This window comes from Polypterus senegalus, chromosome 4 (genome assembly GCF_016835505.1).
Source record: "Polypterus senegalus isolate Bchr_013 chromosome 4, ASM1683550v1, whole genome shotgun sequence".
In the NCBI taxonomy this organism is placed as follows: Eukaryota; Metazoa; Chordata; class Cladistia; order Polypteriformes; family Polypteridae; genus Polypterus; species Polypterus senegalus.
This window is the reverse complement of record NC_053157.1, coordinates 233,421,692-233,446,812: the sequence shown is the minus strand read 5'-3', so window position 1 is coordinate 233,446,812 and position 25,121 is coordinate 233,421,692. Positions and strand designations below refer to the sequence as shown.

General features: G+C 40.9%; 1 protein-coding gene across 2 annotated transcripts; it reads right to left on the bottom strand.

Annotated features, from left to right (window-relative positions):
• Positions 1 to 5,498: 5,498 nt before the first annotated feature.
• Positions 5,499 to 23,389, bottom strand: LOC120528139 (zinc finger protein OZF-like). Of its 2 annotated transcripts, XM_039752199.1 has the most exons (4): positions 23,073 to 23,389; positions 11,689 to 11,736; positions 9,493 to 10,014; positions 5,499 to 7,822 (listed from the first exon to the last, which is right to left on the bottom strand). In XM_039752199.1, the coding sequence occupies exons 3-4, from the start codon at positions 9,893 to 9,895 to the stop codon at positions 6,777 to 6,779; spliced, it is 1,449 nt and encodes a 482-aa protein (XP_039608133.1). In that variant the 5' UTR covers positions 9,896 to 10,014; positions 11,689 to 11,736; positions 23,073 to 23,389; the 3' UTR covers positions 5,499 to 6,776. The 2 variants fall into 2 exon arrangements, with proteins under 2 accessions (XP_039608133.1, XP_039608134.1); XM_039752200.1 differs by lacking the exon at positions 11,689 to 11,736.
• Between the last annotated feature and the right edge of the window lie 1,732 nt (positions 23,390 to 25,121).

Here is a 25,121-nt window from a genome sequence, read left to right as displayed (position 1 = left end):
CTGCAAAGTGTAAATCTCCATAGTAACTTAATGTAGATTAATTTAGCCTCCCTTCATGCAACCGAGTCAGGGCTAAATTCAGCCCGGATAACCAGAAAATCCCAGCTTAATTCCTTATCTTGGTTTTGTGCAATACCCCCCTGGATCAGGCCAAATCGTCAACAATTACATCCGGCTAAACGAGTAATCCACGTACGAAAAACACCCCCTGGAACCGCAGTGAGTCGAATCACTTTGTCAAAACACCGCTGTCACGTGACACGTGACGTCTGAAGCTCCGAATGCCATCAGAGGTTCACAGCGCTTCATTGGTTTGACAGCTTTGACGCTAAATGAATAGGTAGCCTATATAAAATGCATCATTCTCATTTAACAATGTTGGGTTGTGAAGTGAGCGAGAGATGCTTTGGTGAAAGAAGGCGACTAAAAGCAGAAAACGACGTTCAGAAGTTAAATAGTATAAATGGACAAGGACCTTAGCAGAATAAAATAAACACAGACTTTTCTGAACTTTTCCTGGTGACATGAGACAGAAACAGTGAGTGCCGCTTCACTTGTGCTCTTGAGTGCTTGCCTTGACCCCAGTGAAGCACCAGATGTAGCTTTTCATTTCGGCTCAATTAGAAGGAAAGCCTCAAAGCTTCACGAGGAGTCATTTTCCCATCACTACAAAGAAACGAAAGTTACTTTTGTAGTGCGTGTCGGAATGCGCTTGTCCTCGCTCGCTCGCACGCATGCGAGGCCGCTGAGCCTCATTTATTACATGCCTTGCAAAGTCAGTCGCGATTGGTGAAACGGAGCAACGTGTCGCAGGATTGGGTAAAGAGTTGTGCCCAGACTATAAAAGGCACTTCCTGCCTTGTGAGAGTCGTTTTCAGACTCGGTAGTATAATTGGTATAGTTTTTTCATTTAGTATACCAAACAGCGGATTGTGCCTTATTTTGTAAATTTCTTGTATATATTATAGATATCCCGTAATGTAGCTTTATTTTGTTGGCGGTATTTATATAGATTTTGCGTTTAGGTGCACTTTGTTTTTGTACATAGTTTTTATTTTTTTTTTCTTATAAATATTTTTTGCATTCTTTGGACTTTGTTACATGTGTAGTTTCTTCCTGAACTCATTTTCTTCCTTTAGGAAGACTATAAATTTTTGTGTGTTTACATTTTTGTCTTTATTTTTAATTTTTGTGGACTGGAAACTTCACTGTATATATTGATCACTATTTTTGAGTGGGACATTATTCTTTTTGTTGTTTTGCTGCACCTGTAAGTAAACCCACACTTGTTTTGGAAATACCACCTTTTTGTGGCTGTGTCTCCACGTCTGACTTCTCACAAATCTGATCCCACTCAGTTCTGCACTACAAGACACCCACTATGTGCTTGGGTGCCAACTTTGCCACTACACGGGGTGTCACACGCTGCAGTTTGTAATATTTAGAAATGATTTAGATAGGAATATACGTAACAAGTTAGCTGATGATACCAAGAGGTGGATTAGCAGATAATTTGGAATCCGTTATATCGTTACAGAAGGACTTGGATAGCCGGCAGGCTTGGGCAGATTTGTGACAGATGAAATTTAATGTCAGTAAACGTAAAGAATTACACATAGGAAGGAAAAATGTGAGGTTTGTATACACAGTGGGCGGTCAGAAAATTGAGAGTACACCTTATGAGAAGGATTTAGTAATCGTAGTGGACTCTAAGCTATCGACTTCCAGACAGTGTTCAGAAGCCATTAAGAAGGCTAACAAGATGTCATGTTATATAGCGCCTTGATCTGTGGAGTACAAGTCACAGGAGGTTCTGCTCAAGCTTTATAACACACTGGTGAGGCCTCATCTGGAGTCCTGGGTGCAGTTTGGGTCTACAAAAAGGACATAGCAGCACTAGAGAAGGTCCAGAGAAGAGCGACTAGGCTGATTCAGGGCTACAGGGGATGAGTGATGAGGAAAGATTAACAGAGCTGAGCCTTTAGAGTTTAAGGAAAAGAAGATTAAGAGGAGATCTGAGTGACGTGTTTAAAATTATGAAGGGAATTAGTCCAGTGGATCAAGACGGTGACTTTAAAATGAGTTCATCAAAAACACGGAGACACAGTTGGAAACTTGTGAAGAGGAAATTTCACACAAACATTAGGAAATTTTTCTTTACACACAGAACCACAGACACCTGGAATAAGAGACCAAGTCGTATGGTAGACTGGAGGACTTTAGGTACTTTCAAAACTCGACTTGATGTTATGGACAGGATTGGCAAGCTTTATTGGTCACCACAGCAGATCATCTTCTTCCATCTCTTCCTGTCCTCATCATCTTGCTCTATCACAACCATCACCTGCATGTCCTCTCTCACCACATCCATAAACCTTCTCTTTGGCCTTCCTCTGTTCTTCTTGCCTGACAGCTCTATCCTTAACATCCTTCTCCCAGTATACCCAACATCTTTCCTCTGCCCATGTCCAAATCACCGCAATCTCACCTCTCTGACTTTGTTTCCCCTCTAATGTCCTCATTTCTAATCCTATCCATCCTCGTCACACCCAATGCAAATCTTAACATCTTCAGCTCTGCCACCTCCAGATCTGTCTCCTGCTTTCTGGTCAATGCCACCATCTCCAGCCCATATAACATAGCTGGTCTCACTACCGTCCTGTAGACCTTCCCTTTCACTTTTGCTGATACCCGTCTGTCACAGATCACTCCTGACACTCTTCTCCACCCACTCCACCCTGCCTGCACTCTCTTCTTCACCTCTCTTTCACAATCCCCGTTACACTGTATTCTTGATCCCAAGTATTTAAACTCATCCACCTTCGCCAACTCTACTCTCTTCATCCTCACCATTCCACTGACCTCCCTCTCATTCACACACACACGTGTTCTGTCTTGGTGGTCCTACTGACCTTCATTCCTCTCCTCTCTAGAGCAGATCTCCGCCTCTCCAGGGTCTCCTCAACCTGCTCCCTACTCTCACTACAGATCACAATGTCCTCAGCAAACATCCTAGTCCATGGGGACTCCTGTCTAATCTCGTCTGTCAACCTGTCAATCAATACTGCAAATAAGACAGGGCTCAGAGCCGATCCCTGATGTAATCCCACCTCCGTTACTCCCACCGCAGACCTCACCACTGTCACACTTCCCTCGTACATATCCTGTACAACTCTTACTAACTTCTCTGCCACTCCCAACTTCCTCATACAATACCACAGCTCCTCTCTTGTCACCCTGTCATATGCTTTCTCCAGGTCCACAAAGACACAATGCAATTCCTTCTGGCCTTCTCTAAACTTCTCCATCAAAATCCTCAGAGCAAACATTGCATCTGTGCTGCTCTTTCTTGGCATGAAACCATCCTGCTGCTCACTAATCATCACCTCCCTTCTTAACTGAGCTTCCTCTACTCTTTCCCATAACTTCATGCTGTGGCTCATCAATGGTATCCCCCTGTAGTTTCTGCAGTCCTGCTTATCCCCCTTGTTCTTAAATATCAGCACCAGTACACTTCTTCTCCACTCCTCATCATCCTCTCACTTTCCAAGATTCCATTAAACAATCTGGTTACAAACTCCTTTGCCATCTCTCCTAAACACCTCCATGCTTCCACAGGTATGTCATCTGGACCAACGACCTTTCCATTTTTCATCCTCTTCATCGCTGTCGTTACTTCCTCCTTGCTAATCCTGTGCACTTCCTGATTCACTATCTCCACATCATCCAACCTCTTCTCTCTCTCGTTCTCTTCATTCATCAGCCTCTCAAAGTATTCTTTCCATCTGCTCAACACACTCTCCTCACTTGTGAGTACGTTTCCATCTTTATCCGTTATCACCCTAACCTGCTGCACATCTTTCCCATCTCGGCCCCTCTCTGTAGCCCACCGGTCCTTTTCTCCCTCCTTAGTGTCCAGCCTCTCATAAAACTCATCATACACCTTTTTTTTTTTAGCCTTCACCACCTCTCTCTTCACCTTGTGCCTTATCTCCTTGTACTCTTGTCTACTTTCTTCATCTCTCTGACTATCCCACTTCTTCTTTGCCATCCTTTTCCTCTGTATACTCTCCAGTATGTCCTCATTCCACCACCAGGTTTCCTTTTCCTCTTTCCAGATATCACACCAAGCACCCTTCTTGCTGTCACCCTACTACATCTGCTGTAGCTTCCCAGCTGTCTAGTAATTCTTCACTGCCACCCATTGCCTGTCTCACCTCCTCCCTAAACTCAACCTCGCAGTCTTTCTTTATCATCTTCCACCATTTGATCCTTGGCTCTGCCCTCACTCTCTTCCTCTTCTTGATCTCCAACGTCATCCTACAGACCACCACCCTATGCTGCTTAACTACACTTTCCCCAGCCACCACTTTACAGTCTTCTTCTAATTGACTCTTCTGCATGGGATATAATCCACCTGTGTGCATCTTCCTCCACTCTTGTACGTAACCCTGTGTTCCTCCCTCTTCTTCAAATACGTGTTCACCACAGCCATGTCCATCCCTTTGGCAAAATCCACTATCATCTAACCTTCTTCATTCCTCTCATTGACACCACACCATACCTACCCATCACCTCCTCGTCTCCTCTGTTCCCTTCACCAACTTGTCCATTGAAATCCACTCCAATCAGCACTTTCTGTCCCTTGGGTACACTGTCTATCACTTCATCCAACTCACTACAGAAGTCTTCTTTCTCACCCATTGTACACCCAACTTGCAGTGCATATGCACTAACAACATTTTTCATCACACCTCCAATTTCCAGCTTCATAATCTTCACTCTGTCTGACACTCTTTTTACCTCCAAAACACTCTTGACATTCTGTTCCTTAAGGATAACCTCTACTCCATTTCTCCTTAGACAGACAGACAGACAGACAGACAGACAATGGAAATTTGTATTGTTGTCCACATATTGATGTGGCAGAAAGTTTACCCCCGATGCCCTTCCTGATCTAACCCTCCCCATTTATCTGGGCTTGAGATCGTCATGAAGAAACACACTGGATTGTGCATCCCCTGTGCATGAGTTAATAATAATAATAATAATAATAATAATAAATTACTATTTGACTGACACCTTTATTATTATTAATATTACTTAATAGATAGTGGTTTTATTCAGGGTGATTTACAGCATTTGATATGTAATTTCTTTTGTTTTGTACAGGCAAGTGAAGTGACTTGCTTGTGGTCACCCAGTATCAGTAGTGGGAACTGAATCCACAACCTCGGGGTTTGAGGTCCAAAGCCTTAATATCTACACCCCCATTACATTAGTCCTTGATAAAAGCAAAAACAAAACTGGAAATATTATGAACAGAGAAACACTTAAGTTAGTAACATAAGAGTTTCTGATGCACGATTTACTGACAACACTACAACTGGTGGTGCCCATCTGTCTTCAGAAATTTTCTGGGTACTGCTCGTGTATGAATAAAGTAAATTAAATAAATAAAAGCAATTCTGCAGGGGGTCATGCTGGACGGGGCAAAGTTTGCAAAGCTTTGAAACAAGGTTTTTATTATTATTACTAACAAAGGTTTGTATAACATTATAACACAGGCCTTCAGAACTAAACCAATTCATTATTATGATTCTTCACCCTGATAAGCCATTGTACTGCAGACACTAACATGATTAAACCCTGCACACGAGCCCACTTTAACACACTCGGCCCAAGGTCTCCTTTGAAGCACCACTGACCTAATAAAACAGACTTGTCCCATTTGTGCTCAGCAGATCTGCATATCCCTCGACTCTCCACTAGGCCATCACACTCGAGACACGTCTTCAGGTTGGCTTCTTCTCTATCAGCTTTATTACCATGGGAGGTGCACACATACCTCATCGGGCTTCAACTTTTACAAATTTTGTGCATTTAGCTGGAGACCAGACAGCTTTGCCAGTACTAAGGGCTGAAGAGCAAAAGATGCGCTGCAGGTGCTTTCTGATTATCAGCAAAATGATATGTTTTTGACAACCATGTCCGCCACGTGAGGGTACTCATCAAGACTTGAGCAGTTCCTCCAGTTACGGTTCAGTTCTCCCTTCATTCTTCACCCTCCAAATTATTCCATCAGGGCTCCTCCATTGTGAATTGTAATATGGTCTGAGCCTTCTTACCAGTATGAATTCTTTTATAAATATTAAGTTCACTGCTGTTTAGGGAATCGTTTGCCACAGTTAGTACAACGCTAAGGCTTCTCTTCTCTGAGGATTACCAAGTTTTAATGAAACTTATTTAAAAGTGAGAATTCGTTACTGCATTTCTTTTAATATACCTTCTTCGGTCCAAAGTTTGACAACCATGGCTTTCCATCTACTTATCTCCTGCCTATTTATTCCATTCTGACCACTGTTTTACACCATCGCTCCACAATCTTGTCTCTGGTTCCATCTATTTTTCATTCTATTACTAACTGCATTTTTTCCCCAAATTGACCCCCTTAAACGTGTATCTCACAAATCTATATTTTCTCATCATCTTCTACATCATACTCTTTCTAATGCCAGTTCTCTTCTTCATTTGTCAATTTCTTTGCTGAGCTAATTTTCATTATTCTTCTGTAGCACCACATCTCGGTGCTCATCAGCCTCCTAATTGTTGTTTTTCCATGTGTCCTTGTATCATTACCATAACCTATCCCTAGGAAAAAAAATGAGGTTTATAATCATTTGCTTTTAAGTTTACCACATTTATTAACAGCAATAAGGTTTTTCTGCATCATTACTTTTTGAATGATTGTTGGGGTCCTTTGGGAAACTCTTCTATCAATTTCGGACCTGCAGAGCAGTGTGACTTCTTATGTGATTGTGGAGACTACTGTTACGGGAGAATCTTTTCCCACATTCAGAACAGCAAAATGGCTTCTCTCCCGTATGAATCCGTGTGTGCAGACGAAGACCACTACTATCCGTGAACCGTTTGCCACACTCGGAACAACCATATGGCTTTTCTCTAGTATGAATTCGCATGTGCAGACGAAGAGCGCTACTCTCAGTGAATTGTCTGCCACATACAGAACAGCAATACGGCTTCTCTCCTGTGTGAATTCTTAAGTGGTTCTGAAGTCTGCTGTTAACGGGGAATCGTTTGCCACATACACAACAGCAATATGGCTTCTCTCCAGTATGAATCCTTACATGAGACTGAAGATGGGTATTGCAAGTGAATCGTTTGCCACATTCAGTGCAGACATATGGCTTTTCCCCCGTGTGGATTCTTGCATGTCTTCGGAAACTGGATAATTGAGAAAATTGCTTGCCACATTCAGAACAACTGTGAGGTTTTTCTCCAGTGTGAATTCTCATGTGTACCTGAAGATTGCCATTATGCAGGAATTGTTTGCCACATTCAGAACAGCGATATGGCTTTTCTCCAGAGTGAACTATTGCATGTCTTCGGAGATTTGCAAATTGAGAAAATCGTTTACCACATTCAGAGCAGCAATGAGGTTTTTCTCCAGTATGGATTCTTTCGTGTGCCTGAAGACTGCTGTTGCAGGGGAATTTTTTTCCAAATTCAGGACAAGAATACGGCTTTGCTTTTCTATGAACAGACTTACCTTTGCAGTCAGATTTGTTTTTCAAAGTTTTTAAACGCCCCCGACTGGCACCTTCTTGATCTGTATGAAAGATTTGTTGATTAATGTTGGCGACTCCTGTCTCTGTCAGCTTGGCAGCAGGTAAAGAAGAGCACTGTAAAGATGCTTGCATCACATTTTCTGATCTCTGCATCCTTTCTGTGTCCCGTTTGAGTTGCAGTCTGCACTGAAGAGCAAATGGTGATGAGGAGAAGCTGCCATTCTCCTGTAAAACTGCAACGAAAGAAACAGTTTAGTTCAATATTCTTAATCCTCATTTTCTGATGCCCCTGTCATTTCTATCAAGCTGTACCCCATAACCTTTAAACAGGGCCCTGCAGTGGATATGTTATCTTCAAAAATGGACCCTACAATTTGTTGCCCATGACCATCCTAAATTTTCCCTGACATACGTGAGGAAACTCTTAACTCCTTACCTCCATGCCAACTGCCCGCCAATACGCACTTTTGTTTTGTGGCATGCAGCCCGCACTCTGGCAGCCAGAACTCTCACATCCAGCTCAAGTCTGCATTGAAGTTTTAATCTAGCAATGAGTCGTAAGGAATCAGACAGGCAAGGATATGACGCGATTTGAAACACATACATTTAATGTGTGCTCCGTGTCTACAGCGTACTGTTTAAATACAGGATGACGGAAGAGATGTGAGGCGAGAAACATTTAACATATTGTTAAAACAAAAATAATTTTTCATATGTTGTAGCAATTATGACAACCTACAAGTAGAAAATTTGTAAAATCCTAACATCAAATAAACATTTTCACAAAAAGGTTTAACACAGCAGGTGTGCTTTTTTATAAAACCAAAGGAAAAGAAATTCACATGTTGCTGTGAATGAGTAAAAACGGAAGTAATGAAATAGAGGAAAATGTCATCCGCATCACTTACAGCTTTGCAATATTTCCCAAATCTCAAATTGATAATATCAATACACAATCATTTCTCTCTGTTTATAATCAAACTTTCCATGAAAATAATCTTTTCACACTTAGGGAGGTCAAAACACCTAAAACAGAGAGAAAGTGTTAATCTATATCTATATATGTATATCTATCTCTCTCTCATATATATATATATATATATATAGTCAGGGATGCCAGGAGCAATGACCCAGCCAGGACGTCCCGCTTTGAGGGACCAGAGGAGGGTCTACGTGCGCCCTGGATCACGTGGGGGCCGCCATCCTAGTTGCGTTCCCGTGCCTTGGGAGCCCTGGACCTCAGCACTTCCGCCACACCAGGAAGTAGAATTACATTTGTAATTATAACAAGAGTTTACTTGAAAAATCGCAAAAGCCTTCTGGGTTGCCAGAAGTGGCCCAAACGTGGACAGGATTCCTCATTTTATATAAAGCAGGCATACGGAGTCTCACTGACCGATGGCAAAGCTTTTTTCGAGTTTCTTGTGTTTCCACACAGTCAGACCACATTTTTAAAAAAAAAAACAAAAAAAAAAAACAACATGGTCTTTTCAGACTCAGGAAGGTCTGAAACATCAAGATTCATCCAAATCTCAAGGTTGAAGTTTATAACGATTCCTATGCTCTCCCCAGGCGATGCATACGAGAAAGTCAAAATGGTGGTGCTCTTAAAGAATTAAACAGCTGTGATCATGGAGAAAACTGCCTGTAAAATGACTTTGCAATAAAATGAAAAGAAAAAAAAATCAAAATTATACATATTTGCACATCCATATTTTCCACTAAATGCATGAAGCATTTATATATACATAGATTATTGTAAACGTTTTTAAAGAGTTTCGTTATTGTTGCTCGTCATACAACCAGACAGCCAGCCTCTCACTTGTGTATCCCACTTTGTAACCCCGTAATAAAAAGAACAAGATGACCAGCACTCCAGCTAACATTGAACGCCATTACTTACTCATCCCAACGTTCCTAGGCGACGGCTGCCCTTCGGATTCTCGCCCGTCCCCTTCATTGATCCTCTCTTCATACTCGGATTTCAGTACCACGGAATTCTCTCCCATATTAGTGACCCGATGCCGTAAGCAGGAATGAGACTCTTCACAGAGATCTTGCTTGGAACAATTCCCAGTTTCGTGGATGTGCAGCCCCGGACTAACCAAGAAATCTTTAGAATCCTCAACTTTAAGGTCCGTCTCACCCTTGAACTCCTCCTCTTCCTCTTCCTCTTTAAAAACCAAAATCTTCCCTTCACAGTTCTCCACCTTCACAACCAGCTCCTCGGGTGCGCCCCACTCACACTCCTCTTGTTTAATGTGTGCCAGTCTCTCATCCATGCCGTCACCGTCGGCCGAGGCCATTGTTCCGTGTGAAACTCTTCTCGCCCCACCAGTGTCTGCTCTTGTGTTCTAAGATCCCCTTCTCACAATGGAGAGCCCTGGGATGGACTCGTCAACGGGAAAGGAGGCGCCGTTTTTATCTGTGAAAAATTCAAGATAATGTTACTTTATAAAGTCACTCTAAAAAAACATTTTAATGTTAACTTCCATTAATTAACCAAAAAACAGACAACTGTTGTCTACACAATTTTATCCATCCATCCATCCATTATCCAACTTGCTGAATCCGAACACAGGGTCACAGGGGTCAGCTGGAGCCAATCCCAGCCAGCACAGGGCGCAAGGCAGGATCAAACACGGTACAGGGCACACACACGGGACAATTTAGGATGTCTTTGGAGTGTGGGAGGAAACCGGAGTACCCGGAGGAAACCCACACAGACACGGGGAGAACATGCAAACTCCACACAGGGAGGACCCGTGAAGCGAACCTGGGTCTCCTAACTGCGAGGCAGCAGCGCTACCACTGCGCCACCGTGCTGCCTACACGTTTTTATGACAGATTTAAAATGCAGTGAACTCTCCGTGTCACCCTGAGAAGCCCTTTGCAGGTCTGAAACAGAAACAGACCCTACGTGAAGACAAAGTTAAAAAGATGTCTCTTTAGTAGGCACAAGATGTCTACTAAAGCACACGGCCTGCTAGTAGTCCGAGACCAACCAGGACTGAGGGGGTAATAAGAGAGGCAGACGTACAAAAAAAGAAGGCTGTTATTCCACAATAACAAAACAAAAAAGTAAATGTTTGCACTAAAAAAACAAAATAAAAATGTAGTCCAGAGTTAAAACGATTATATAAATGATTTAGATAGGAATATAAGTAACAAACTGGTTAAGTTTGCAGATGATACCAAGATAGGTGGATTTGCAGATCATTTGGAATCTGTTATATAATCACAGAAGGACTTGGGTATCAGGCAGGCTTGGGAAGATGAAATTTAATGTCAGTAAATGTAAAGAATTACACATAGGAAGTAAAAATGTGAGGTTTGAATACACAATGGGAGGTCTGAAAATCGAGAGACCACCTTATGAGAAGGATTTAGGAGTCATAGTGGACTCTAAGCTATCAACTGCCAGACAGTGTTCAGAAGCCATTAAGAAGGCAAACAGGATGTCATGTTATATAGCGCCTTGATCTGTGGAGTACAAGTCACAGGAGGTTCTGCTCAAGCTTTATAACACATTGGTGAGGCCTCATCTGGAGTCCTGGGTGCAGTTTGGGTCTCCAGAAAGGACATAGCAGCACTAGAGAAGGTCCAGAGAAGAGCGACTAGGCTGATTCAGGGCTACAGGGGATGAGTTATGAGGAAAGAATAAAAGAGCTGAGCCTTTACTGTTTAAGGAGAAGAAGATTAAAAGGCGACCTGACTGAAGTGTTTAAAATTATGAAGGGAATTAGTCCAGTGGATCGAGACTGTTATTTTAAAATGAGTTCATCAAGAACACGGGGACACAGTTGGAAACTTGTTAAGGGTGAATTTCACACAAACATTAGGAAGTTTTTCTTTACACAAAGAACGATAGACAATTGGAATAAGCGACCAAGTAGTGTGGTAGACAGTAAGACGTTAGGGACTTTCAAAACTCGACTTGATGTTTTCTTGGAGGAAACAAGTGGATAGGACTGGCGAGCTTTGTTGGGCTGAATGGCTTGTTCTCGTCTAATGTTCTAATGATTCTTATTGTGAGAATGCAAAGAAGAACAAAATATAAATAAAAATAAAGTACGTAAAACAACACAAAGGCTCTTACCTTGATGTGTACTCAGTCGCTGTTAGATCAGGAAAGGGTATCAGCATCCTTAAAATAATAAAAAAAACAAAACTGGACTCAGTTTCAGCCCATGTGATAAATTCAATTCCTCAGAAAAAGAAAATAAAACCTCAGGAGCTGTTATTGGGTGTTGGGAGTCTTCAAGCTGCTCCTTAGCAGCTGTCAACTGCTCAGCCACCAGGCACCTCTTAGCCTCTCAAGTCTCTGATCGATCGTTAAACTCCCCCATTTTGAGGCCACAAACGTACTTTTTTTTTTAAATATATATATACAGGGTGAGTCAAAATGATGTTAACATTTGAATGGCAGAAACAGTTTATTCACAGAACATGCTCTTTATGTGCAAGGTGATTCACGGGGATGTCTCAACCTGTCCGCCATCATGTTCTACACACAGCTACCATATGTGCCTCATGAACGGTCCACAAGTATACACACATTAGTGTTAACCAGCCTTTCTCAACCTTGTGACCCGAGTTTTCATGACAGTTTTAACTACGGCCCCCCTAACATTGTTTTTGAAATGTAGATGCGTATTTTATTATACCTACTTAACTTTCATTGACATTTATCTAACTCTCTATTTATTGTTCTAGTATCAGAATGTAGTTTAAGTTAATTTGTTTTGGTTTCAACAGATTTTTTTTTTCTTCATACTGGGCCCCACAGGTTGAGAACCACTGGTGTTAACATAATTTGGGTTCGCCCTGTACAACAAAAACACACACACACATACATATACATACATACATACATACACACATATATCTATGTATATACATATATCTATGTATGTATGATGATGTATGTATGTATGTATGTGCATACATATATCTATGTATGTATGTATGTATGTATATACATATATCTATGTATGTATGTATGTATGTATGTATGTATATACATATATCTATGTATGTATGTATGTATGTATATACATATATCTATGTATGTATGTATGTATGTATGTATACATATACATATGTATCTATGTATGTATATACATATATCTATGTATGTATGTATGTATGTATATACATATATCTATGTATGTATGTATGTATATACATATATCTATGTATGTATGTATGTATATACATATATCTATGTATGTATGTATGTATTACATATATCTATGTATGTATGTATGTATGTATATATATATATCTATGTATGTATGTATGTATGTATCTATATACATATATCTATGTATGTATGTATGTACATATATCTATGTATGTATGTATGTATGTATATACATATATCTATGTATGTATGTATGTATATACATATATCTATGTATGTATGTATATACATATATCTATGTATGTATGTATGTATGTATGTATGTACATATATCTATGTATGTATGTATGTATGTATGTCATGTACATATATCTATGTATGTATGTATGTATCTATGTATATATGTATGTATGTATGTACATATATCTATGTATGTATGTATGTATCTATGTATGTATGTATGTATGTATATACATATATCTATGTATGTATGTATGTATGTATGTATGTATATACATATATCTATGTATGTATGTATGTATGTATGTATATACATATATCTATGTATGTATGTATGTATGTATATACATATATCTATGTATGTATGTATGTACATATATCTATATGTATGTATTAATTTTCATATATAAACAATTTTGTAATTAAACAGAACACACAAAAGGAAAGAAATACAAGAAGAAGAAAAAAAAAAGTGAGTTAGTTGTCTCTTCAAATAAATTAAAATCATTCATAATATTTAGTGATTTCTTTTAAAAATATTTTAATTATTTAACACCCCCACATCGACTACCTGTATTCTTCTATTCTTATGTTAGTTACCACATGTGTATATTATATACATGTGATTTTTCAAAATGGATACCTTACTGGTGTTAGTAGTTCACTCAGTATGCCTGGGTGGCTTGTATTTTAATGATGTGACAATAAAACAGAGACAGTACAATGTGAATACTTTGATAGAAAACCAAAACATCATGGAAGGTTTAGTTTGATACATCTCTCTTTGTGAATTAAGAGTTTCCCTAAACGAGGAGGCCATTTAGCAAACACCAAAGTTTCTTATCCCCCACGTCCCAAGTTTGAATCCCAAAGATGACGTCATTTCTAGTAAAATAAGAAAGGCTGCAGCCAACTGAATACATCACTGCAAAATGTATTACTATAAAAAAAATACAATACAGGTGGTCTGTAGTTTTAATGTCCACAACACAAAATATGCAGTTATGATGATCAATATTCGCACCTCTAAAGACGTCTCAGGTCCCACCTGCTCAGCTTTGGGATATAGAATTCCGGTCCTGGAGGACCACCGTGGCTGCAGGTTTTCATTCTAACCCTTTTTTAAACGAGTGCCCCGTTTGTGCTGTTAATTATCCATCCATCCATCCATTTTCTAACCCGCTGAATCCGAATACAGGGTCACGGGGGTCTGCTGGAGCCAATCCCAGCCAACACAGGGCACAAGGCAGGAACCAATCCTGGGCAGGGTGCCAGACCACCACAGGACACACACAAACACACCAAGCACACACTAGGGCCAATTTAGAATCGCCAAACCACCTAACCTGCACGTCTTTGGACTGTGGGAGGAAACCGGAGCGCCGGAGGAAACCCACGCAGACACGGGAGAACATGCAAACTCCACGCAGGGAGGACCCGGGAAGCGAACCCGGGTCTCCTAACTGCGAGGCAGCAGCGCTACCACTGCGCCACCGTGCTGCCCGCTGTTAATTATCTTCTTGTGAATTCATTTTAGTTGAATTGTTTTTTTAAGATTTGTTCCTCTGAATTGCTTCATTTCTTTCCTTAAATGGCACCCAAACAGAAATGAAAAGTGAAGTGAGGGAGCCAACAGAAGACCAACTAAGTCAGGGCCTGAAGCTCCAACCAAATTCACTCCAACCAGTTGCTTAATGAGGTGCCGATTCTTGTCATTCATTAAACTTGTTCTTTAATTTTGTGGCTTGTTGCTGCTCTCGGGGTGCATCAGCAGACTTTTCCTAAATTGCTAAGAGAACCATTAAAATGTTTTGGGGACCTGAGCAGATCAGCATTCCTGAGACCTTCATCTTTCATTATTTTCAGATATTGTATGATGGACACCAGTTGTTTTGGCTCATTTTGTATCTCATTATTGTTTGGCTGCTTATTAAAGACAAAGAAACAATTAAAGAGTCTGAGTTTTCAAGAGCACATCAATTAAAAGGAATGTAATTGGAGTTTATTAGCAGCAAAAACAGGTCATTAATTAAGAAAAGGGATAGAATGAAAACCTGCAGCCACGGTGGTCCTCCAGGACCGGAGATGGCGACCTAAGATATAGCGGGTCCACAACTTAGAAGAAAAGGACAGTTTTTTAAATAGATAATCGCTGCACTCGTGGCTTATAGAGAGGGTATGGTAGTGTGGCCAGAGCGGTTCTCGGACGCTGCAAATTGAGCTTTTTGGCAACAGATATTCTAAGTGGGTTTAGCGGGAATCCAAAAATGAGTATGAGGAACAGCACCTCATGCCCACTGTAAAGTATGATGGAGGATATGTGGGGCTGTATGGCTGTTTCTGGGAACCTTGTTAGGGTGCATGGCATCATGATCTCCTTGAAATACCAGGACATTTTAAATCAAAATTTGGATGCCTCTACCAGAAAGCTAAAGATGGGTTGTCACTGGGTCTTCCAGCACAATAATGACCCTAAACACATGGCAAAATCTATAAAATAATGGCTCAGCAGACACATAATCAAGCTCCTTCCATGGCCATCTCAGTCCTGAGGCCTCAACCCCATTGAAAACCTGTGGGGTGAGCCGAAGAGGAGAGGACACAGGACTCTGGACGATCTAAAAAAATTGAGCAAAAAGGAATGGTCAAAAATACACACCTCTGTATTGTTTAACCTTGTGAAATGTTACAGAAGAAGATTAATTACTTTCTTGTTGGCAAAAGGGGGTTGTACGAAATATTAACAGCAGGGGTGCCAATAATTGTGGCATACGTGATTTCATTTCAAAAACATATTTCTTAATGTGGGATTTATTTTCCCAATGAATAAATGTACTTCAATTAAAGGTTGGGTTTTTCTCTTTTTGTGTTGTGAGCCTATATTTTTTGGGTAAAAAAAAAATTATTAGAATCTTAAGAACATATCTTAACTAGGGGGGCCAATAATTGTGGAGGGTGCTGTGTATATATGTACACATACATTTTATATATATATATATATATATATATATACATATACATATACACACACACATATATACTGCTCAAAAGAATTAAAGGAACACTTTTTAATCAGATTATAGCATAAAGTCAATGAAACTTCTGGGATATTAATCTTGTCAGTTAAGTAGCAGAGGGGGTTGTTAATCAGTTTCAGCTGCTGTGGTGTGAATGAAATTAACAACAGATGCACTAGAGGGGCAACAATGAGATGACCCCCAAAACAGGAATGGTTTAACAGGTGGAGGCCACTGACATTTTTCCCTCCTCATCTTTTCTGACTGTTTCTTCACTAGTTTTGCATTTGGCTACAGTCAGTGTCACTACTGGTAGCATGAGGCTATACCTGGACCCTACAGAGGTTGCACAGGTAGTCCAACTTCTCCAGGATGGCACATCAATACGTATCATTGCCAGAAGGTTTGCTGTGTCTCCCTGCACAGTCTCAAGGGCATGGAGGAGATTCTAGGAGACAAGCAGTTACTCTAGGAGAGCTGGAGAGGGCCATAGAAGGTCCATATCCCATCAGCAGGACCAGTATCTGCTCCTTTGGGCAAGGAGGAACAGGATGAGCACTGCCAGAGCCCTACAAAATGACCTCCAGCAGGCCACTGGTGTGAATGTCTCTGACCAAACAACCAGAAAGACTTCATGAGGGTGACCCAAGGGCCCCATGTCCTCTAATGGGCCCTGAGCTCACTGCCCAGCAGCATGCAGCTCGATTGGCATTCGCCATAGAATACCAGAATTGGCAGATGCACCACTGGTGCCCTGTGCTTTTACAGATGAGAGCAGGTTCACCCTGAGCACGTGACAGAAGTGAAAGGGTCTGGAGAAGCCATGGAGAACATTATGCTGCCTGTAACATCATTCAGCATGAGCAGTTTGGTGGTGGGTTAATGATTGTCTGGGGAGGCATATCCATGGAGGGTCACACAGACCGCTACAGGCTTGACAAAGGCACCTTGGCTGCCATTAGGTATCAGGATGAAATCCTTGGACCCATTGTCAGACCCTATGCTGGTACAGTGGCTCCTGGTGCACGACAATTCCTGGCCTCATGTGGTGAGAGTATGCAGGCAGTTCCTGGAGGATGAAGGAATTGATACCATTGACTGGCCACCACACTTTCCTGACCTAAATCCAATAGAACACCTCTGGGACATTATGTTTTGGTCCATCCAATGCCACCAGGTTGCACCTCAGACTGTCCAGGAGTTCAGTGATGCCCTGGTCCAGATCTGGGAGGAGATCCCCCACAACACCATCTGTCATCTCATTAGAAGCATGCACCGATGTTGTCAGACATGTATACAAGAACACAGGGGCCATACAAAGTGCTGCATAATTTGAGTTGCTGCAATTAAATTTGGGCAAAATGGACTAGCCTGCCACATAATTTTTTCACTCTGATTTTTGGGGCGCCTTTGAATTCAGGGCTCTGTAGGTTGATCATTTTCATTTCCATCAAACGATGTGGCATCCTTTCCTTCCTAACACATTACCCAGTCTATATCAGTATAGATATCCAGGAGGATTTCTTTTTCCCATTGAGATCTGATGTGTTTTCAAAGTGTTCCTTTCATTGTTTTGAGCAGTTACATATATACATATATATATATATATATACACACACACACACACACACACACACACACAGAGTGGTGTAAAAAACTATTTGCCCCCTTCCTGATTTCTTATTCTTTTGCATGTTTGTCACACAAAATGTTTCTGATCATCAAACACATTTAACCATTAGTCAAATATAACACAAGTAAACACAAAATGCAGTTTTTAAATGATGGTTTTATTATTTAGGAGAAAAAATCCAAACCTACATGGCCCTGTATGAAAAAGTAATTGCCCCCTGAACCTAATAACTGGTTGGGCCACCCTTAGCAGCAATAACTGCAATCAAGCGTTTGCGATAACTTGCAATGAGTCTTTTACAGCTCTGGAGGAATTTTGGCCCACTCATCTTTGCAGAATTGTTGTAATTCAGCTTTATTTGAGGGTTTTCTAGCATGAACCGCCTTTTTAAGGTCATGCCATAGCATCTCAATTGGATTCAGGTCAGGACTTTGACTAGGCCACTCCAAAGTCTTCATTTGGTTTTTCTTCAGCCATTCAGAGGTGGATTTGCTGGTGTGTTTTGGGTCATTGTCCTGTTGCAGCACCCAAGATCGCTTCAGCTTGAGTTGACGAAGAGATGGCCGGACATTCTCCTTCAGGATTTTTTGGTAGACAGTAGAATTCATGGTTCCATCTATCACAGCAAGCCTTCCAGGTCCTGAAGCAGCAAAACAACCCCAGACCATCACACTACCACCACCATATTTTACTGTTGGTATGATGTTCTTTTCTGAAATGCTGTGTTCCTTTTACGCCAGATGTAACGGGACATTTGCCTTCCAAAAGTTCAACTTTTGTCTCATCAGTCCACAAGGTATTTTCCCAAAAGTCTTGGCAATCATTGAGAGGTTTCTTAGCAAAATTGAGACGAGCCCTAATGTTCTTTTTGCTTAACAGTGGTTTGCGTTTTGTGCTTTAATGTTCAATTCATCATAACAACTATTCATGGTGGCTCTAAAATCGGTACTGACCCCTACTCTCTTTTCTGTTTCTTTGTGTTGGTGGCCTGCGCCACCTCCACCTACTCAAAGCTTCATGATGCTCCAACAATGATGGACGGATTAAAAGGAAGAAGTCTACGTGACCATCATCATCATCAAGCCCTTCCGTGAGAATCCTAAATCCAAAGAGGACTGTTTCATTTATGTAAGGTAGAATGCCCAGAGGGGACTGGATGGTCTCATGGTCTGGAATCCCTACAGATTTTATTTTTCTCCAGCCGCCTGGAGTTTTTGTTTTTCTGTCCCCTGGCCATTGAACCTTACTCTTATTCGATGTTAATGTTGATTTATTTTTTATAATTATGTCTTTCATTTTTCTATTCTTTAATATGTAATGCACTTTGAGCTACTGTTTGTATGAAAATGTGCTATATAAATAAATGTTGTTGTTGTTGTTGCGTCTTGGAAATCTGCCATGCAGGCCGTTTTTGCAGGCCAGTCTCTTTCTTATGGTGGAGTCATGAACACTGACCTTAATTGAGGCAAGTGAGGCCTGCAGTTCTTTAGACGTTGTCCTGGGGTCTTTTGTGACCTCTCGGATGAGTCGTCTCTGCCCTCTTGGGGTAATTTTGGTCAGCCAGCCACTCCTGGGAAGGTTCACCACTGTTCCATGTTTTTGCCATTTGTGGATAATGGCTCTCACTGTGGTTCGCTGGAGTCCCAAAGCTTTAGAAATGGCTTTATAACCTTTACCAGACTGATAGATCTCAATTACTTCTGTTCTCATTTGTTCCTGAATTTCTTTGGATCTTGGCATGATGTCTAGCTTTTGAGGTGCTTTTGGTCTACTTCTCTGTGTCAGGCAGCTCCTATTGAAGTGATTTCTTGATGGAAACAGGTGTGGCAGTAATCAGGCCTGGGGGTGGCTACGGAAATTGAACTCAGGTGTGATACACCACAGTCAGGTGATTTTTGAACAAGGGGGCAATTACTTTTTCACACAGGGCCATGTAGGTTTGGATTTTTTTTCTCCCTAAATAATAAAAACCATCATTTAAAAACTGCATTTTGTGTTTACTTGTGTTATATTTGACTAATGGTTAAATGTGTTTGATGATCAGAAACATTTTGTGTGACAAACATGCAAAAGAATAAGAAATCAGGAAGGGGGCAAATAGTTTTTCACACCACTGTATACACATACATATATATATTACATACACACACACACACAGGGGGTTACGACACAGTTCCGTTCCTACAACAGTGACGTAACCCGAATTTTGGTGTAAGTCGAAACACGCCCTACCCTAAGTCACTTACCTATCCTAACACATTTACAAAATCATAATCTACAACATAAAAACACAACTTAGCCACAGAAAAAGGAAAAGGACATAAATATACTGCAAATGTACACTGTATTGTAGTAATAGAAATCATTTGTGTTAAAAAAACTCCTTACATTTATTCCTTCCTACATCTCAGTTTTTTTTTTTTAAGTTTTTATTGGAGTGAGTGTTGATAACTCAAAATGTTGTATGTTGAGACGTTGTAACCCGAGGACACCCTGTATATAAATAAAGTACTGGTTGGTAGAACGTGTGTGGGCCTACTTTTAAAGCCAGGAGTGTTATAAGCACATACATTCACCTAAAGGATTATTAGGACCACCACACTAATACGGTGTTTGACCCCCTTTCGCCTTCAGAACTGCCTTAATTCTACGTGGCATTGATTCAACAAGGTGCTGAAAGCATTCTTTAGAAATGTTGGCCCATATTGATAGGATAGCATCTTGCAGTTGATGGAGATTTGTGGGATGCACATCCAGGGCACGAAGCTCCCGTTCCACCACATCCCAAAGATGCTCTATTGGGTTGAGATCTGGTGACTGTGGGGGCCATTTTAGTACAGTGAACTCACTGTCATGTTCAAGAAACCAATTTGAAATGAATCGAGCTTTGTGACATGGTGCATTATCCTGCTGGAAGTAGCCATCAGAGGATGGGTACATGGTGGTCATGAAGGGATGGACATGGTCAGAAACAATGCTCAGGTAGCCCGTGGCATTTAAACGATGCCCAATTGGCACTAAGGCCTAAAGTGTGCCAAGAAAACATCCCCACACCATTACACCACCACCACCAGCCTGCACAGTGGTAACAAGGCATGATGGATCCATGTTCTCATTCTGTTTACGCCAAATTCTGACTCTACCATTTGAATGTCTCAACAGAAATCGAGACTCATCAGACTAGGCCACATTTTTCCAGTCTTCAACTGTCCAATTTTGGTGAGCTCGTGCAAATTGTAGCCTCTTTTTCCTATTCAGTAGTGGAGATGAGTGGTACCCGGCGGGGTCTTCTGCTGTTGTAGCCCATCCGCCTCAAGGTTGTGCGTGTTGTGGCTTCACAAATACTTTGCTGCATACCTCGGTTGTAACGAGTGGTTATTTCAGTCAAAGTTGCTCTTCTATCAGCTTGAATCAGTCGGCCCATTCTCCTCTGACCTCTAGCATCAACAAGGCATTTTCGCCCACAGGACTGCCGCATACTGGATGTTTTTCCCTTTTCACACCATTCTTTGTAAACCCTAGAAATGGTTGTGCCTGAAAATCCCAGTAACTGAGCAGATTGTGAAATACTCAGACCGGCCCGTCTGGCACCAACAACCATGCCACGCTCAGAATTGATTAAATCACCTTTCTTTGCCATTCTGACATTCAGTTTGGAGTTCAGGAGATTGTCTTGACCAGGACCACACCCCTAAATGCATTGAAGCAACTGCCATGTGATTGGTTGATTAGATAATTGCAGTAATCAGAAATTGAACAGGTGTTCCTAATAATCCTTTAGGTGAGTGTACAAGGCCTGCCTCATTGACCCTGATGAATCCTGCACAGATGGGAGACGTCTGTGTCTAAGAGAAACACTTGCAATCTCCTCCAAAGATGAGTCTACAATCAAAGACCCCACTGATCAATTGAATTGTCTGGTGAGTGACCGCCGTTCTTCACTATGTTATGTATACAGTCCACATATTATAAGGTGTAATCTATTTAAGGAATGAAGCCTGCATGTTCTCCTTTTTTTCATGCCATGTTTCTCTTGTCTTAGCATCTCTGTCACGATTATTACATAGCAGTTCAGTGAGCAAGTGCCCTCTGCTGGATACACATGGAGACAGCTTTAATGTCTGCCCAGGTGTCACTTCCAGAGAAGTCATTTGGAGTTACAGGCACTCATGTTTTCCTCACATAGACTCTTGGATTGAATGTCCACTGGCTGCACCCAGTGGCCCCCCCACCCACCCCAGAGTATTCACTTCAAATCCATTTAACATTCCACCAGGCTGCTTTCTAATTCTGACAAAATGGTACACGTGCTGTTATTAAATTAAAATCAAACACAGTGTCCAAAAGCACAGTACACCATAATTCATAACGAGATTGAAGATAGTTTTTTTGTTTTGTGTTTTTCTCTATTTATTGTTATATTCCTTTCTTTTAGTTCCCAAGGTGCTGATAATTTGGATAATGATCTCCTTTGGCTGAACCACTTTTATATTTTCATTGGAAACGGCGAAGGTGGGAGGAGGAGTAACTGGGCATAGAAAAGTTGGCACGACGCTGGGAACGAGGCATCGCCAATGAAGGTGACTATGTAGAAAAGTGATGTCATTTGTTTGTTTGAAATTCTTAATTGTGGAAACATTTTCAACGTCCCTCGTACTAGCAACTCAACAAAGACGTGTGTGGTTCCTTATATGGCATGTTCAGTCTTGGTTTATGATTTAATCCACAAAATGAAAGAGGCGACACTGCAGACTGCATTGATGGTTTAAGAAAAAAAAAAAACTATAAAACGATCCGGACTTATATAAAAGTAATTTGTACAAAAAAAAAAAAAATAAAAATGTAAATAAACTGACTTGGTCAGAACCACATACGCAAATATACAAAAATTAAGTTTATATTCGCAGTAGGCAGATAATGAAAGACACCATACACACTTAAAATTCAAGGTGAAAGACCCTTCCACGTGAAGGTTCTAGAAAGAGCCTTTATTCATTTAGATCTGCAACAGGCTCTGTACAGTAAATAACCAGGACATACAGCACAAGAGAAAGTGCTATGCATAGGTTTTCTAACAGCGTTCACGGTCGGACAATACAGAGAAACGCGAGATCGCTGTTGAAAATAAATAAATACATACTTTTTGTATTGTTTTTTCTTTTTAGTCGTAATCATAAAGTGCAATCCAAACGCATGAAACGTGTATTACTTCGCTCCAAATGCAATTCAACCGCACAAATTCCTTTCCTGAATGCCCCGGTTCTAAATGTCCCAAATTCATACATTACAATGGACTGAGCTCAAAGGGCAGTGTTAACGTCACAGTTTCTCAGAACTGTCCAACTTGAAACTCCCGAGCTCGCGTTTAATGTCCACTCGGGGACTCTGATTAACAGTCGCTTCTGCAGCCCGAGAGCGCAGCGTCGTCTCCGTCTGTCAGCACTTACCTATGCCACACGCTGCTGTTGCCTTTCCGCCTCTTCGACACGCCTGCCCCCGTCTTGCTCTGCTTTACTTTCCTTGCCTCTAGTTTCGTTTCATCTCGCCGCCCACTCGGTAATCTCGTCCAGCCCGATCCTCCCGTTGCTCACTTACACTTCTCCTCGTCGCTCTCTTTTCTTTTCTTTTCTCTTCTCCTTTTCGCGTTCCTGAAGTGCTGACACAAGTCTCATACAGCAGTCGAAGCGGCGGCGTCAATACCTGATCTGCGTGTCTTCCCGATTCGAGCGCGCATGCGAATTGAGAGCCTAAAATGCCGTAAAGTGTTCACACAATCGTTAAACAGATTGGGCAGCGCCGTAAACTGCGCGATGACGTAGCCTTTTAATACGCACGCGCGCGCGGATAGGGCTGGCAACGGGAGTAGCATCCATAGACATATATAGGTAGACGACGCATTCACTGTGTTGCCCAGTCGACACGATACGTCAGCGCGTCCGCCATATTGCGAGTGGCAAAAGTGCCATTTAAACTAATAGACGTGGAAACCGGGTTTTCTGATGGAAAAAAAATAAATGTTTAAAACAGTATCTGTAAGAGCCATTTTCCTAGTTCTGTAAAGTTTATGAATATTTATTAGATGACAATGCATAATCTGTGGGAGGTTCCTATAGCCCCCGTAAGTAGAATTGTATTGGTATATTCCTGCCATTTCTAACAGCTTTGACTAAAACAATAATCTTCAGTTAGTGACAGCCATGCCTTGAGTCTGGTGTGGAAGGCATTAGTTTTTAAACCGTGCCTGGGCACATGCCTATGTGCCAATCGGCTTACAGGTATTTTGAGTGTGTGAAGTAAATATGTAAAAAAACAGCACTTAATTCATGTGCTGTGCTGTATGCTTAAAGCATACAGAAGAAGAAGCTAAGAATCTTTAACTATATAAGAATTTAAGAATCTTTAAGTAGAGAACAAGAAGTAAAGAACTTTTAAGTACAGAAATAGCTAAAGTTTGTCAAGAAAAGCTAAGTTTAAGACAAGATACATTTTTTTCCCTTTTTTTGCCTTTTATTCTACGTGTGGAGCTATTTTTTCTTTTATTCTTGTATGGATTATTTGCTTTTAACTTTTACTAAGTATTTTCAAAATGAACTTTTGGATTGTGCAAGCGTGTTTTACCCATGCTTGACCATACCTTATTTCGGCAGCTACAGTATCGTTTACATACAACAGATTTTGACAAATCATTTAAATGCAATTATTTATATCCATTTATACACTAATAATGGCAATTATTAAATAATGATAATTATTATTAAATAATTCCTCCCATATAAGTAACATTTCTTGGACTGCCTTCTTCCATCTCTGAAACATTTCTAGACTTCGTCCTGTTCTTACGTAACACAGTACTGAAGTATCGGTTAATGCCCAAGTCACCTCATGTATAGATTACTGTAATGCTCTTCTATCTGGCATCCCACAAAAACGTATCCATCGCTTACAACTTCTTCAAAATTCTGCTGCCAGGATAATAACCTGCTGTTCTAAATCCACTGAACATATCACACCTATACTCTCTCAGCTTCACTGGCTCCCTGTTAACTACTGAATACAAGACTAAATACCGCTCTGAACATTTAAAGCTCCTCCATACCTCACTGATCTCCTCCAGACTGACAGTCCTCTCGTTCACTCAGATCCTCATCTGCAGCTCGACTTTCTGTACCACACATCAAACTCGCTGCTATGGGAGCTCGAGCGTCTCTCATTGTGTTCCTCAACTCGGGAATTCTCTTCCCTCTCATATTCGTCAGCTCAATTCAATAACACATTTTAAAACTGCCTTCAAAACGTATCTTTTCAAACTGGCATACCAATTGTGAATTTTGCTCTTTTACTGCCAGTTATCTTTGTTTCTTTGCTAATTATTGCTTTTTGATTTATCATTCTCTTGTTTTAATTTTACTAATGTTGTTTAATTTTTATTATAAGGTGAACTTGAGTGCTAAGATTATAAAACGGGATTTTGTAATGGCCAAATATAACCAAAACAA